The sequence below is a fragment of the Palaemon carinicauda genome, chromosome 18, assembly GCF_036898095.1.
Source record: "Palaemon carinicauda isolate YSFRI2023 chromosome 18, ASM3689809v2, whole genome shotgun sequence".
NCBI classification, from domain to species: domain Eukaryota; kingdom Metazoa; phylum Arthropoda; class Malacostraca; order Decapoda; family Palaemonidae; genus Palaemon; species Palaemon carinicauda.
In genome coordinates, this window is record NC_090742.1 from 78,900,246 (window position 1) to 78,916,380 (window position 16,135).

The 16,135-nt window shown below is 37.5% G+C and overlaps 1 protein-coding gene across 1 annotated transcript in view; it reads right to left on the minus strand.

Moving 5' to 3' along the window:
* The window catches only part of fsd (fates-shifted), a 407,209-nt gene that overhangs the window by 119,450 nt on the left and 271,624 nt on the right, over positions 1 to 16,135 (minus strand). Inside the window, exon 4 of the mRNA XM_068391723.1 lies at positions 815 to 1,013. Within this exon, the coding sequence (XP_068247824.1) occupies positions 815 to 1,013 (199 nt within the window). The remainder of the gene's footprint in view (positions 1 to 814; positions 1,014 to 16,135) is intronic.

The window sequence follows — 16,135 nt, forward strand, 5'->3', positions numbered from 1 at the left end:
CGCCACGTGATTTACCGGCCATAGGCCCAGGGCAACGACGAGGATGCTCCATAACACACTAGTAAGACACCACGAGACAAAGGAACACAGAGGGAAAAGGATAAGGAAGAGCACAAAGGGACCACGTGAGAACTGCGTGAGACACAAAGGGGGTCGGGGACACAAAGGGTCGCACTGGGTAAGAGAGAGCGTCGGGATGTTATCCGCGACGCGACCAGAAACTTACTGGAGATTGAGACCTGAGCAAGCATGCTCTCTGACCCCGGGTCGTCTCTGGGCGTGTATCACTACGCCAGAGGTTACCCCGCATAGAAAACGGGAGTAGGGTAAGTACTCCGTGTTGGAACAAATAGTTTTTTTTACAAACCATAAAGATATAAATTCCAGGGTAAAATGTTGTTGCATCTTTATTAATTTTCAAGAACTTTTGATTTTTTTTCTGATAAATGGTTATGTCACTACCATCTTCTGCCTCTAGGTCATATAGCAAAAAAGAAAAAATAAATAATTAAAAAAAAGGTTCTGCTATAAACGTTTAAATTTCTGTATAGCATTCAAAGATTTGAATCCTTAAAAAGTCAGTGAAGGACATTCATACTTAGGTAATGTGACAAGGTCAGATAATTGAGCCTACTTGTACAGTACGATAAAGACTAAAGCAAAAACATGGAATATGTAAAATCATAAAGCTTAACACAACTAAGAATCTTCACTACATGTGATATGATGATCAATAAGAAAATAATGGGAATACTTTCAAAAATGAAATTATGACTCAATAAAGCCTATGAATCAGGCTATGAATCATACTTACAGACCCCCACTGAGATACACACAAAGCTCCAATTAGCCTTGCTGGATGTCCTGAAAGTGGCTCCTCTTTTGCTACACGTGCACAAAATGGTGAGTATGTGTAGAATAAAGAACGAATGACTGCAGGTTTCAGGCCCCTAGTATCGTCCATATTATGGTATGTGAGACATTCAGGGAGATTTGCTGTCCAACTGTAGCATCTAAAAATGAGAAAAGGGGATGAATTAAATTTATGCAAATAAAGAAATGTGTATGGATATGAGAGATATTGGTGCTGTGTATATTGTATATAGGAAATTATCTATAAAATACAGTGCTTGAATTAGTAATTAATTTCAATACTTTATAAGATACAAATCTGAATAGATCTTAAATTGGCTTAGTTTCCAAAATACAAATACATTATCACATTTAAACTACTCTGCCTGGAGTATTTCTTTGTTTGTCAAGACTTTAGTCCTTAATTAAGTAATTAAGACTTAAGTTATCCTCTCTAAAGGGTAACCCTCACAAGAGGGGGCTACAAATATATGCAGCCACACCTGAAGGGATAAAACTGATCAAGGGTGCTGGGAGGAAAGCTCTTAAGTCAAATACGCTTTAGGGTTTGAAAACACCAAATTTATTCAAGATTTTCCCCCCTATGGATAAAAGTATCATTGAGTTTAATCAGACCACTAAGCTGAAATGCCCCCATAAAGATGGCCTCTAAAATGTACAAATATCCATTTCCTCTGTACGGAGTTACTGTAAATTTTGCGTCTGACTGGGATTAATGAAGTTTGTAATTAGACCTTATAATTGAAGACCTACACCCTCCAAGTGTACTTTTGCAATTATTTCCCAAATAACATAAGCCAGAGCATAGCCCTTAATTTATACTTAATATTTAGAAACTGGGGTAAGGGAGATGTGCATGAGTGTTGTAATTCAAGGGGTATTAGTTTGTTGAGTGTGGTGGGAAAAGTGTATGGTAGAGTACTGATTAATAGGATTAAGGATAAAACAGAGAATGCAATCTTAGAAGTACAGGGTGGTTTTAGAAGAGGTAGGGGTTATATGAATCAGATTTTTACAGTTAGGCAGATCTGCGAGAAATATTTAGCAGAAGGTAAGGAGGTGTATGTTGCGTTTATGGATCTGGAGAAAGCGTATGATAGAGTTGATAGGGAAGTAACGTGAAATGTGATGAGGTTATATGGAGTTGGTGGAAGGTTGTTGCAAGCAGTGAAAAGTTTCTACAAAGGTAATAAAGCATGTTTTAAGATAGGAAATGAAGTGAGCGATTGGTTTCCAGTGAGAGTGGGGCTGAGACAGGGAGGTGTGATGTCGCCGTGGTTGTTTAACTTGTATGTTGATGGAGTGGTGAGAGAGGTGAATGCTTGAGTGCTTGGACGAGGATTGAAACTGGTAGACGAGAATGACCATGAATGGGAGGTAAATCAGTTGTTTGCGGATGATACTGTACTGGTTGCAGACGCGGAAGAGAAGCTTGGCCGATTAGTGACAGAATTTGGAAGGGTGTGTGAGAGAAGGAAGTTGAGAGTCAATGTGGGTAAGAGTAAGGTTATGAGATGTACGAGAAGGGAAGGTGGTGCGAGGTTGAATGGAGAGTTACTTGAGGAGGTGGATCAGTTTAAATACTTGGGGTCTGTTGTTGCAGCAAATGGTGGGGTGGAAGCAGATGTACGTCAGAGAGTGAATGAAGGATGCAAAATCTTGGGGGCAGTTAAGATAGTAAAAAATAAAGGGTTGGGCATGAATGTAAAGAAAGTTCTGTATGAGAAAGTGATTGTACTAACTGTGATGTATGGATCGGACTTGTGGGGAATGAGACAGAAATTGAATGTGTTTGAGATGAAATGTCTAAGGAGTATGGCTGGTGTATCTTGAGCAGATAGGGTTAGGAACGAAGTAGTGAGGGTGAGAACAGGTGTAAGATATGAATTAGCAGCTAGAGTGGATATGAATGTGTTGAGGTGGTTTGGCCATGTTGAGAGAATGGAAAATGGCTGTCTGCTAAAGAAGGTGATGAATGCAAGAGTTGATGGGAGAAGTACACGAGGAAAGCCAAGGTTTGGGTGGATGGATGGAGTGAAGGAAGCTCTGGGTGATAGGAGGATAGATGTGAGAGAGGCAAGAGAGCATGCTAGAAATAGGAATGAATGGCGAGCGATTGTGACGCAGTTCCGGTAGGCCCTGCTGCTTCCTCTGGTGCCTTGGATGATCGCGGAGGTAGCAGCAGTAGGGGATTCAGCGTTATGAAGATTCATCTGTGGTGGATAACGACGGAGGGTAGGCTGTGGCACCCCTAGCAGTACCAGCTGAACTCGGTTGAGTCCTTGTCAGGCTGGGAGGAACGTAGAGAGGAGAGGTCCTCTTTTCTGTTTCATTTGTTTGATGTCGGCTACCCCCCAAAATTGGGGGAAGTGCCTTGGTATATGTATGTATGATTTAGAAACTGCACAAATGTTTGGCCTTTAATGATTGTAGCTAAATGTGTCATCTATGCCAAAGAGTCTTATGAGGTGGTAAACTTCCCTAATTGATCTCAACAGGAGATACAAGAGATAGGGTACAGCTAGTGTAGATATGCATGATATAACAAAGTCCTGTGCAGAAATTAAAAAGTAACATATAAAAATCATGGGGCATACTCTTGTTGGTCATTAATGCAGTGTATCACAATGTGTTCAGTTCAGAAGCTTTATTTGCATCCAATGGTGAGGAAGTCTGGAGGTTCTTTGTCCTAAACAGGATATGATGAGTCTTCTATTCTTTCGTTTGTACTATTGAGATAAAATGCTTCTCTCAAAGAAGCATACCTTTGTGTAGACCTCTATCCTTGTTAATATTCCAGAGAATTTCTAGAAATAGTCATTCCTTTCTCTTCTTTCCCAGTCAAAGACTGAAAGTGTGTGTTCTATCAAAATAAAATTTCTAAAATAATATTGGTATACAACTGTCATCCAGTACTGTATTATCAGTACAGTATGAGGCAATTCAGAGATGTCATCGCTAAGAATGATCCTAATACCTTATTGTCATTAATAAGGATCCTCTACTTTCTAGACAGCTAGTGTGACCCAGCTGCCTATTTAGCCTGGAGATGAAGGAGATTGGCTATTATGGGGAATACATATACTATATATCCCAACGAATGGTGCCTTGACAGTTGCAAAGTTTTGTGTAATGCCTTCACTAGGTGTATTTACAAAGTGTTAACAAATCCAACCAAAGATATTCCCAGCTATCAATGTGTAATTCCAATTGTTTATATGAAGTACAATAGGCCTATAAGAAACATGTGCGTGTCAATAACTCCGTGAGCTGTCACTATTATGATTGTGATCACTGTAAAACACTGAAGGGACCGATCCAATTCAGCTGTTTAGTCTCTCAGAAAAATAATTATCCATTAACTTGATCATAATTATGGGAAAAATGGAAGAAAGTAAAGCATAAAATATTGGACATACAGTATACAGATGATGTCAAAAAGAATTCTTTGGAACTAAAAGATTGAAAACTGATCTCTTATATGCTATAAGGTAGACTAAGGTGTCTTTTTATGCACAGTGAGATATCCACGCTTTATCTCTTCAGTCTTCATTTCAGATGTTGATTAGCCAATTACTTCAACAAACAACTTTGATCTTATGAATCAGGGTAACCTCAATCAATACTATAAGCTAGGTCAATCTATGTATCGGGAAGTAATTTTCCCAAAATTAGGCAGCCAGATTAACTAGCTAACCTCGGCTTATTTTGTTTTAGGTTATGTTTTAGAAATGGAAATAAATACCTAGGTTGGTCCAATTTATTCAGAATACCGAACTCCTTTGTAATGAGTTAAAATACAAAAAAAGACACTGAAACTGAAAATTTTCTCAATTATAAGTAAGTTGATAAACAAAATAAGTAAATATCTAATGTTTATGGCTCCATCCACACAACGAACTTAGTTTAAGGTGACGTCAGATGCGTAGAAGACCAACCAATTTTTTGTTTAGCTTTTTTTTTCGCATGATTACTGAAGTAACGAGAGCTGTGCTTATTGGTGGTTCAAAATTGGGAAGAATGAGCTTAGAGAAGTCACTGCCTGAAGTAAAAAGTTTTGTTTTTCACCAATGCCAATGATACGTCATTTCTGCATTTTTTATTTTGAAGTTTAAACATGCTAAACTTGTTTTATTGATCCCTTGAGGCAACTTTAACTTTAGGATTTTAAACACAGGTGAGCCCACTTACTTCCATATCTAGACAGGTACTTTGTCATGCACTGATCTTTAAATAGCAAGCTCTAATTGTCTCGCAGACTTTCACTTGTGTACTAGTGATCATGCATCCAAAGTTATAACAACTAACAATGGTCCACCTAAATACACATCACCTCGGTGGTGCTCGGATAGAGACGACTTGCAAAAACTCAAAGAATTGTTGAAAGTAATGCAGATGAATTCGAAAAAGATGTTGATATCATTTATTTACTAAGAACTTCACACAGCTGAAGTTCATTCCATTCCAAAAACAACAGGTCTTTTCCATCGATGACCAGTCCCTTGGTGGTCATCAGAAATTCAGGTGTTACACAGATCTACTACAATTGTATTAACAAGGTGCAGCTGAAATCGCACTGAACTGAATATCGTTATTTATAAGAAATTAATAGAACAATTTCAACAAACAATTAAAACAGCTCTACATTAGTCATAGTCATCTTTTGTTTCTTCAGTGAATTAAAGAACCCACCTTCTGCCATTTGGAGGAACGTTCATAAAATTGCTGGCAAATATAGTCTAATTCTACCATCTGAGTTAAAAATTAATTAGTTCACCAAAGTTTCTACTGGGCTCCACAAGGCTCTAGAAGAGTTGAAAGACCCAAGCCTACATGGCTGAGGACTATGAAGTGTGAAGATGTCAAATGGAGAAGTATTGATTTAAAAACTCAAGATAGAGATGACTGGCAAAATCTAACCAAGGCCCTTTCAGGCAATAGGCATAGGAGGAGATGAACCGAGCCACTGAGGGGGGCAAGCCAGTCTCAACTTGGTGCCAGTCCCAAGCCTGGGTAAATTCTAATTCTAAAGACCCTGTATTGGAGATCATAGTTCCTAAATACTCAAAAATTTCTACCTCATTAATCCTTTCTCCTTCCAATGATATTTCATCTTCCATTGCCCCCCAGATGCTGAAGCCTTGATGAGGATGGGGGGCTTAGGGATTAGCAGCTGGGCTCTGATGAACAGTGGGAACTGCTTTCTCACTGGACCTCGGTGTCCAATTGTTGATCCAACTAAATTAGTCAGCACTTACTCTCCGTTCTTTTGATTACTTCTTTTATTCACCCATCTCTTCCTCTTGGGCACAGACTTGTTGACAACTTAGGCTTGTATGACTTTGGTTTTGACTGCTTCTTTGGATTTGGCACAAGGTGGGATGGATGTCATACCATCTCAACCTGTACAAATTTAGACGCCATCACCCTCTGGCAGACCCCATTGGGTGCAGACCAAGTCTGTTAAGAGTCAGGCTCCAGTGATCCAGTTTTAAGTCGCCCATATTTGCAGGTAACGGGTGATGCCAGGCATTGGAGTCGTCGGTGGGAGGGGCTAACTAGCCCCACTGACCAGTGTACGCCCACCTCAAGAGAGGCAGCTCCTATCTAATAGAGGACTGGTCCCCGCTGAAGCCTCTTCTCGTGTTGGGCCACATGGGATAGGAGGACTGACATCCTCCGATAAGAGGTGGATAACCTGGCTTGCTTCTACTTTAAAAAACCAACCCCTCTGTTGACGACCTGGAAACTCTAAAGGACCATTCTACTAATGTTAAAAAACAAAGTAATTTGAGTGACATGGAGGATTTGCGAATCCTTCATGTCACACAGATTCCCATAGAAACCAATTATGATGTGCTGTATAAATTATTTCAATGCTATGGTCACATCAGGGAAATTAGAATGAAGCTGGAAGGTGACAAATAGGATTCATGGATATCATTTGATAACGATGATGAAGCATTCAATGCAATCAGTGATATCATGAATATTAAAATCAATAATTATAATTTCAAGAGTGCTCTTTGCGATCAGGTACCTAAGGATCTAGATGTATACAAACCTGTAGATTGGATTGATAAAGGTATAGAGGTAGTTGTACCCTCCCAGAGAAAGCCAAAACCACCAAAGTGGCTTGTTGCTAAATCAAAAGGGAGTACTGGAAATTATTTCAATATATGTAAATTTCTTCAAAAGAAAGTAGGTGCCATTGCACCAGGAGATATATCTCGGTTTGGAAAGAACAGTTTCCTCATAAGTGCCAAATCAGAAACTGTCTGTTACACTTTGCAATTTAAATACAGAGAGCGATGACATAAAGCTGGATGTGAAACCCCATCTAAACTTCAGTTATGGAAGGGGAGTAGTTTTTAATAGAGACTTATATCAGTTTACAGAAGAGGAGATATTGGTCATATGTCCTTTAACTGTGTGGAAAGTGCATAAAGTCCCTGGAACGTCAATAATTATCCTGACTTTCCAGGATGCTGATGTGCCTTTCCACATTTACATAGAAAATGAACGAATTAAAGTTTGAACCTTTAAGCAGAAGCCGCTGCAATGTTTTAATTGCTTTAGATATGAGTATCCATCTAAAGTTTACAAGAATGATAAAATGTGTAGTACTTACTCCAATGTTTACCATGGAGAATGTACACTAGAGGCCAATTGTATAAACTGCAATTTGAATTATAAATCTACTGATAGGAACTGCAAGCAATATAAGTTGGAAGAGGCTGCTCTCAATAAATCCAGTATTGAACACATAAGTGTGGGACATGCCAAGAGACTATTGAGTAAATTAACAAGTTATGCAAAGGTATTGAAATCAGGAAGAAAAATGAGGCAGGAGACATCCAACCCACCTATTACTGCTTCTATTCCCCAAGAAAAGAAATTCACCCTCTTCTGGTAGAATTCGAGAGGATAAGGAAAGAATATCATGTAAGGCTTTGCTCATCTCTGATAAACCTTTGTCCCCCACTACAAAGGATAATACTAACCTCTCTCAGGCTATATCTTTGCCTGATTTGATGGAGATTCCACATAAAACAGAGTTATCAGGTGCACCTGTAGAGGGGAAAACATCAAAACCTAATAAATCACCACCTGTCAATAGGAAAAGAGAGAGACCTCCACCTCTTTCACCACCATCCATTAAAAACACTAGTTTTGACATCAAATAGATATGATGTACTGCCTGTTGATATTTCAGATCAATAGGAAAACTACTTGAATCAATCAAAAATTCAAGTTGAAGTCCACCATCCCCCAAAATAATTTGGTAAGAAGAACACTGAAAAGGCTAATATAAAACCTAACTTATCAGGACCCAAACTTAAGAAGCCTACAGAAAATATTGTCAAATCAAAAACTGTCAACGGGAAGACCTCATCAGAGATGTCTTCCAGAAAATAATACTGTACATAGTTTTTTCATCCATTTTGCAATGAAATTGTCAGGATTTGAGGGCCAAATATGAAGAACTTAAGCTCTTAATTCAAGAGCATTCCCCCATAATTGTATGTCTCCAGGAGATCAAGCTTGATGCTAATACCCCTTGTCCTCGCGAATATATTAGCTATGGGACACCATGTGATCACGTAGTAAGGAGCCATGGCGGAAGTCTCACATACGTTCGTCAAGATGTTCCCCAAATACCTTTATCTGTCTGTACACCTCTGCAGGCATTGGTTGTACAGATTGATATAGGGAGAAAATATACAATCTGTTCGCTGTACTTGCCTCCAAATGATAACATATCGCATGATGATTTAGTAGAGGTGGTTCAACAGCTCCCTCAACCTTTTCTTTTACTTGGAGATTTGAATGGTAGACATCCTTTGTGGGGTGATGTTTTAGCACACACCAGGGGCAATATTATATCATCAATTGTGGAAAACGAAGATGTAAGACTCCTTAATACAGGAGAGCCCACACACTTCCATGTTCAGACAGGTACCTTGTCATGCATTGACCTTTCAATTGCAAGCTCTAACTACCTCCTTGATTTTGATTGGAGGACATTAGATGATTGGCATACTATTGATCATGCACCAATCATTATAAACACCAACAAGGGTCCTCCTTTACAAAGATCTCCACGAGGGAATCTCGATAAGGCAGACTGGGATAGATTCTGTGAGCTAAGTGAAATTGAAGGAAAGGCAGAACAGTTTGAAAATATTAATGATGCCATACACTTTCTGAATGGAACCCTTCATACAGCAGGAGTCAATTCAATTCCCACAACAACAGGGTTATTCAAATGAAGACCAACCCCTTGGTGGTCTACAGAACTAACTGCCCTGCACAGAGCTACAAGAAGGTCTTTAACTCGACTGCGCAGACACCACACTGAGGGCAATTCGATTATATACAAGAAAAGTAGAGTACAATTCCGTCGTGCCATGAAGAAAGCTAGGCGCCAGTCATGGCTGTCATTTGTTAACTTCATTAACAGTAGAACACCACCATCTGCTGTGTGGAGGAAAATAAAAAAGATTGCCGGCAAATTTACCCCAAACCCACCACCAGTGTTGAATGTGAACGGTCAGTATGTGACTGAAGCAAATGATGTCAGCAATGCCCTGGCTGAACATTTTTCAATTGTATCGTGCAAGTGTGAAGGAGCTCCTGATCACCATTAAAGGAGCAACGAGGAAAATAAAATTTTAAATTTTGTAACAAGAAGGGAAGTCATATAATTCTCCTCTTACTGAAAGAGAATTTGATTCTGCTCTTACTAATTGTAACAATACAGCCCCTGGACCCGATAGAATTCCATATGCAATGATTAAACATGAACATTTGAATACAAAGTTATTTATTTTAAGTATTATTAATAGAATATGGCATGATCATAGTTATCCAAGTGTTTGGGAACTAGCCATTATTTTACCCTTTTTAAAACCCAGTAAGGACAAGTTTTTAGGAGCAAACTACCAACCTATTGCAATGACATCTTGCTTATGTAAAATCATGGAGAAGATGGTCAATGCAAGACTGATTTGGTACCTCGAAAAGAAGGGTATTTTATCACCGATTCAATGTGGATACAGAAAAAAGCACTCAACGACTGATGTGTTGATACGACTTGAGTCCTCTATTTGTGAAGCATTTGCTTCCAAACAGCACCATGTGACAGTATTTTTGACCTTGAAAAGGCATAAGATACCACATGGAGAAATGGTATACATAAAACAATTTATGAATTAGGATTAAAAGAACTACCACTATTTATTCAGTCATTTCTTTCACATAGAATTTTTCAAGTGAGAGTTGGGGAAACTCTATCAGAGAGTAAATATCAGGAAGAAGCAGTTCCCAGGGTAGTGTGCTGAGTGTAACCCTGTTTGCACTAGCAATTAATGGGTTATCCTCAGTCATTTCTCGGGATGTTCTCTCAACATTATTTGTGGATGATCTCTCAATATCATTTGCTGGAGCTAGAATGGCAATGGTTGAGAGAAAAATACAACTCTCTATTGACAAAATTATCCAGTGGGCCAATATGAATGGATTTAAGTTCTCAACAAATAAAACTACTATTGTCCATTTCTGTCATATCCTGGAGTACATCCAGACCCGGATATATACATCAAAGGTCAACGTATCCCATGTGTAAGTGAGGCTAAATTTTTAGGTTTGATATTTGATTGTAGGCTTACTTGGGTGTCTCACTTAAAAGCATTAAAAACTAAATGCCATGAGGCTCTGAATCTTTTAAAAGTATTGTCCCATACATCATGGGGTGCAGACCGCAATACTATTTTAAAATTATACAAGGCCTTGATTTTTTCCAAAATTAGCTATGGATGTGAAATATACTCTTCAGCCACCCCAAGCAAATTAAAGATGTTAGATTCAATACATCATGCTGGTATTAGATTGTCCACAGGAGTGTTTAGAACTTTGCCTATTACAAGTCTCCTTGTTGATGCTGGAGAATTACCTCTAAACCTTTACCGAAAGTCTTCTATTGTTTGGTATTGGTTTAGGTTGCAAAGACTCCCTAACTCTTTAGCATTTCAGGCTGCAAGCCTTGTAAGACACATCATACTTTGAGTTGCACCCTAAATTCCCTCAACCTCATGGCTTTCGGGTGAAACAATTATTAAACAGTCTGAATATAATTAGAAGTAAGGTGCTTCCATATAAGGTATCATCAATGCCTCCATGGAAATTAACAGAGGTAACTTTTTATAAATATTCTATTGGAGTTAAGAAGAATATGACTTGCATAGAGTCCAGGTCTCTTTTTATGGAACATGCTACAGAACATATCGACTTTTATATATATGGATAGCTCCAAATCTGATGCTGGTGTTGGATTTGGAATACATAGTAATGATTTTAATTGTAGAGGTGCACTTCCTCTAACAGCTTCCATATTTACTGCTGACCTGTATGGCATACTAACCGCTATTGAGAAAATAGCGTTGGAGAAGGAGGGTGATTTTGCAATTTTTAGTGATGCAAGGAGTGTCCTTCAAGCTTTAAATGTTTTTAATTCTAGTAACCCTCTAGTTTTAAAGACTTTAGAATGGCTTTTTATTATTGGTCGGAGAAGTATAAAGGTTAAATTTTGTTGGGTTCCAGCACATGTAGATGTGTCTGGGAATGAGAAGGCGGATTAACTGGTGTCGAATGCTGCATCCAAGTTGCTACCAAGAAGGTATCCTATTCCCTTCAATAATTTCCTACCTAACATCAGGAAATTGTTTTGTAATAGTTGGCAGCAGCACTGGGATGGTCTAGAAGGCAATAAGATGAGAGAGATAACAAATGCCATATCTCCTTGGAGATATAACATGATGCCCTGAAAGTGGGAGACGTCTCTTTGTCGTCTCCGCATTGGTCACACACGGTTGACACACGAGTTTCTTCTGAAGGGCAAACACCAACCGTATTGCGACGAATGTTTGGTACCTTTGACTGTGAGGCATTTGTTGATCGAATGCCCCAATTATAATAATTTAAGAAATAGATATCTGTTTGAGGCATGGGGTGAGGATAGCAGGTACAGTCAAAAGCAAATGTCCTGTCGTCTCCAATATCAATAGATTCCAGAATTTCAGGTGTAGAAGAGTTTGGTTGTTAGGGGAGGGCAACGGGCAGGGGGAGACGACGGTGGGCCTGGGAATACTTGTTAGAGCTCTAAGGGGTGTGATGGTAGGGGGAACCACGAAAAATTATGGATGAACTTAAATTCAGTATAATTTCTCCAGATCTTAATTCTATTATTATAATGATTCTAACTTATAATCATATGGTGTATTTGTTGTGTTATTTGCTATGCCATTCTCACGAACAACTTGACAAAAAAAAAAGGATCAATGTTTAGTTTGGAAATATATTATGACCCGACTGAAAAATCTTTCGTAAACACAAGCTAGGAGTCCTCTCTCTCTCTCTCTCTCTCTCTCTCTCTCTCTCTCTCTCTCTCTCTCTCTCTCTCTCTCTCTCTCTCTCTCTCTCCCCATACATATATATAGTATATGTATATATATATATATATATATATATATATATATATATATATATATATATATATATATATATATATATATATATATGTATATATATATATATATATATATATGTATATATATATATATATATATATATATATATATATCATATATATATATCATATATATATATATATATATATATATATATATATATATATATATAATGTATATATATATATATATATATATATATATATATATATATATATATATATATATATAATGTATATATATATATATATATAAAGTGTGATTCTACATGCAGACAGTGTGGGGTAGGTAGATTGGGTTTTTCAGAGTGGTTACGAGAAAGGATTCAATTTGTTTGAAAGTAATTCAATATCAATTCATCAGTATCATAATTTCCTTTAGTAATGATTCCAAATTATAATTTCGTTCAATAGACCCATATGTTGTGTTTTTCGATATAATATTCCAACAGAAATGTTATTCGATAAAATAATAGAACAATTTGTAAATTTTGGTCTGACAGAAAAACTTTACTTATACAGAATTCACAAAATCCAAAAATAATTCATTTTCTCCAGATATCCTATCAATAATTGGCTTGAAACAATTCAGCATATATGAGCAAGTATTTCAGGGAAGACTTATGATTGTGTGGGAAGTCAATCATCTGAGACAATAATATTACAAATCATCTTCATATTACTTTATATATTCTCCTAGCTTTCAATGTGTAATGTTAGTTAGATATATTCAGATCTTTTTCGGTCTCGTTAAGTATTTTTTTTTTTTAAAGATACGGTTTTCATTAAGGTAAGAAATTGTGTGCCACCACAAATGAATTCTACAGTAGTTTGTAGATTCTATAGACGGGTCACTTAATGTTTGAAATATTGCATGGCAGAATCTTTAAGCATTCTCTGTCATAGTTACTGACTACATGTTAATAATAATGAGACAAATTGGGCGAAAGCGGGACAGATTAGGATGTCTGCATTCTCTTATACAAAATGCAATATTATTTTAATTGGTAGGAGAGAGTCAGTCTCTCTCTCTCTCTCTCTCTCTCTCTCTCTCTCTCTCTCTCTCTCTCTCTCTCTCTCTCTCTCTCTCTCACTACGTGTGTCATGCAATGGTATTTTCTGTGTGGGTTCTTTAATGAACAAGTGATCTGCTAAAATGATCGCATTGTATGCGTGAAACAAGCATTCGGTGATTGGTTAACTCATAAAACCATAGTTGATGGCTAGTGTAAAGTTTGGGAGAGAGCCAATGGACATAAAGAATGACTGCTTATACATGTTAAATTGTTGCAAACCAATTGTTGATATGCTATCTTAAGAAAATGAATTGTTAATGGACTCGTAAGATGTGTATGCGTAAGGTCTTGCAGTCTGGACAGAACTTACAAATTATTCCAAAATCCAACTTTTCTGTTATAATGTTTTATCGAATAACACAACAAATGGGTCTATTCAACGTGATTATAATTTTGAATTATTGCAAGAAATACTATGATACTAATGAATCGATATTGAATAGGGAGCCGAAGTCATGATGACAGTTACTATGGCAATGGTCACCCTAGTTAAACACTGTTCGGAAATATCCTCGTGCAGGTTGGCTGCTTTCAGCATAACGCAGAGTTGATTTCTACTCTGAGGGCAAAAATACATACATAGTGATAAAAAAAACACTACAATTTAGATAATAAACTGTTCTTTTCCTATTCAAATGAGAAACTGACTGGAAAAGACAAGTTAGAGGGTGGCAGTGTCTGATATCGGTTCCTTTACTTTCAAACAAAATGCTTCCTTCCCTGAAACAGCTCTAACGCCTACTCTGCCCTACCCTATACTTTACGCTATAAGAATCAAACTCGATATATATATATATATATATATATATATATATATATATATATATATACTGTATATATACCATCATCTCCTCCTACACTTTTTGACCAAAAGGGCCTCTATTAGATTTCACCAGTCGTCTCTATCTAGAGCTTTTAAATCAATGTGTCTCCATTCATCAACTCATACTTCACATTTCATAGTCCTCAGCCATGTTGGTCTGGGTATTCTAACTCTCCTAGTCCCTTATGGAGACCAGTTGAAAGTTTGGTGAACTCATCTCTCTTGGGAATTGTGAAGAACATGCCTAAACCATCTCCATCTACCACTCACCATGACCTCATTCACATAAGAAACTCGGGTAATCTCAATTAGTGTCATTTTTAATCCTGCCCTGCCATTTAACTCCAAATATTCTTCTGATGGGTTTGTTCTGAAATCTACAATATCTGTTGGATATTGTTACATTGTCATACCATGACTCATGTCCATAGAGTAACATCAATCTCACTGAACTGATATATTGCCTGATTTTTTTGTGTAATTGCAGGCGATTTGATTTCCAAATTTTACTTAACCTTGACATTGTCTGATTTGCTTTTTTCAGTCTTTCATTAAACTCAAATTCTAAAGATCTGTATAAGTGATCATATTTCTTAAATTTTTAAATGATTCCATCTCATTAATCCTTTCTCCTTCCAATATTTCATCTCCTATTGCATATTCCATTCTCCTCATCTCTGTCTTTCTTCTATTTATCCTGAGCCCAACTTCATGTGATATTTCTTGCATTCTGGTAAGCAGGTTTTGCAAGTCCTATGGTATACTGCTAATAAGGACAACGTCATTAGCATACTCTAGGTTAGCTAATTTCCTGTTACTTATCCGGTCCAATCCTTCTCAACCTTCCCCAACTGTTCTATGCATTACAAAATCCACGGGGAGGATAAACAACATAGGTAACAACACATTCCCTTGGAGTACTCCACTGTTCACTGGAAATTCATTTGATAAGACTCCAGTAATATTAACTTTGCACTTGCTATGCTCATGAATCTACTTAAATAAAATATGATATTTTCACAATAAAATAAATTTTTTAATATACTTACCCGCTGGTTATATAATGGCTAAAGTCTCTTGGCGCCGGCAAAAAATTCAAAATTTTGCTGCTTATCGCAGATATGCCAGGTGTACACTAGCGCCCTCGCGGTACAACAGGTAGAACTATACCCAACTTCATCAGATCTTCCATGCCCCATGGTCTCTAGAGGGGAGGAGGGTGGGTTTTTAACTTTTATAACCAGTGGGTAAGTATATTCAAAAATTTATTTTATTATGAAAATATCATTTTTAAATATAAAACTTACCCGCTGGTTATATAATGGCTGATTGACACCCATTGGTGGCGGGTCAGAGACAGCTGCATAATTGGAAATTCACTTAAGAGTAACATAAACAACTTAAGCGGTTCTCACCTGATAAGGAAGCTGACAGCAATGCTCTGCCTCATTTTTTCTGCTATCCTTAGGAGATCCAGCGGTCCACCCAGGGGCTGATTATCTCTAGGAGCTGTCAAACGGTTCAATAACCTATAACATGACAGGACCTCAACTAATACCCTTGTTCCGGGCGCTCTCTAGGAACAAAATGACCACCTGACTACATCAAAGATTGCGGAAGATTGCCGACCAATCTTCCGTACAATCATAAAAATATATATAAAGGTTCCAAGAGAAGAACAGGGGTATTAGGAATTAAGGGAAATATAGAGGTGGATATTTTACCTACTACTGCACTTGTTGTTACGAATGATCCCAAAACGTAACCATCCTCATAATGAGACTGGAAATGGTATAAGTAATGCAAGGCAAATACAGGATTACCCCTTCAACAGGC